Source organism: Pinus tabuliformis, chromosome 5_1, assembly GCF_031772625.1.
Source record: "Pinus tabuliformis cultivar Carrire ecotype Pingquan chromosome 5_1, CPIR1, whole genome shotgun sequence".
NCBI classification, from domain to species: Eukaryota; Viridiplantae; Streptophyta; class Pinopsida; order Pinales; family Pinaceae; genus Pinus; species Pinus tabuliformis.
In genome coordinates this window covers 444,935,605-444,936,866 of record NC_142305.1, presented here as the reverse complement: position 1 = coordinate 444,936,866, position 1,262 = coordinate 444,935,605, and the positions used below count along the sequence as shown (strand labels likewise).

Genomic DNA, 1,262 nt, shown 5'->3' with positions numbered 1-1,262 from the left:
ATGGACTCTTCTGGCAAGGGAATCTGCGACCTCTCTCTTATTGATGTACCTATCATTGACCTATCCAAGAATGGGCCTCCTAGAGCAAGTATGCCCGAGTAGGAGCCATCATAACTCACATTCTTTCAATGAATATCAGAGGTATAGGGGCAGACCATAAATTTTTGGCCCTTAAGAATCTATTTTTCTCGACCCAACCTAAAATTATCCTAATTCAGGAAACCATGCATAGTGTTCCTACTTCAATTTCCTACTTCAGAAGAATGTTTCCTTCATGGCATATTGCCGCTTCTGAGGAAATTGGTCTATCTGGGGGACTGGCAGTTTTATGGGACCCCGATTGGATTAGGGCCAAGGCATATAAATGTTTTGTTGGCATTCTCATCTATGCTTGTAGCCAAGGACATGATAGCCCTATTAATATATTGAATATCTACGCCCCTTACAAGGATAAGCTCCCATTTTAGGAAAAAATATTATCATCAGAAATTTTTGAAATTGATTCATTGATGATTGCAGGGGACCTGAATGTTACTCTAAATTCTGATGAAGTATGGGGGAACAGTAGGAAAAAAGACCCTCTTGCTGATCGTATTAAATATGAGATGTTGCACCGAAATCTTATTGATATTAAACCTCCCAAAATGCAACCTACTTGGGACAATGGTAGGATTGAAGGGGCTTATATTGCTAAAAGACTAGATCGATTTATTCTTCATGTTAGCATCATTGATCAACTGGGTATGCCAATCTCAAACATTGAAAATTGTTTTATATTGGATCACAGATCAATATCTCCTAGATGGAGGGAAAAGAGATTTAGAAAAGGTTACCCATTCAAGTTTAACAGATCCTGGTTAGAAGATCTTGAGTTTAATGATCTTATAAAAACATCTTGGAATGGTTTATCTTCTCATGATAATATGTCCCCTACTATGTCTTTTATGGATAAACTCTCCTCCATCAAAAAGATTGTTAAGGAATGGCAATTCAAGAAAAGACAGCTTAACAGATTGGCTCTCCGTGAAATGCAAATGGAGCTAGACAGGATTTTTGGAGTCTTGTCTGCTCATTCGCTTCCATTTCATATGCGAAGCCGTATAAAAGAATTAGAAAGGAAAAAACAAAAGATTCTGGATCAGGAAGAAGCCTCATGGAGATTGAAAATTCGTGCTATTTGGCTAAAAGAAGGCGATAGGAATGCAAATTTTTTTCACAGGTTTGCAAACTCCAGACGAGAAAAAACACTATATGGAAGATAA

The 1,262-nt window shown here is 37.6% G+C and overlaps 1 protein-coding gene across 1 annotated transcript; it reads left to right on the top strand.

Moving 5' to 3' along the window:
• On the top strand, positions 1–1,262 carry LOC149165376 (uncharacterized). Its single transcript, XM_089429789.1, has 2 exons — positions 1–88; positions 520–1,262. Exons 1-2 carry the CDS (start codon positions 1–3, stop codon positions 1,260–1,262), a joined length of 831 nt encoding a protein of 276 aa, XP_089285915.1.

What these genes read in the sequence shown, in the direction of transcription:
- LOC149165376 (XM_089429789.1), top strand. Translation starts at nt 1, where the DNA reads ATGGACTCTTCTGGCAAGGGAATCTGCGACCTCTCTCTTATTGATGTA. An exon ending in GAATGGGCCTCCTAGAGCAA is followed by an intron (nt 89 to 519) that starts GTATGCCCGAGT and finishes TGATGATTGCAG; the next exon opens with GGGACCTGAATGTTACTCTA.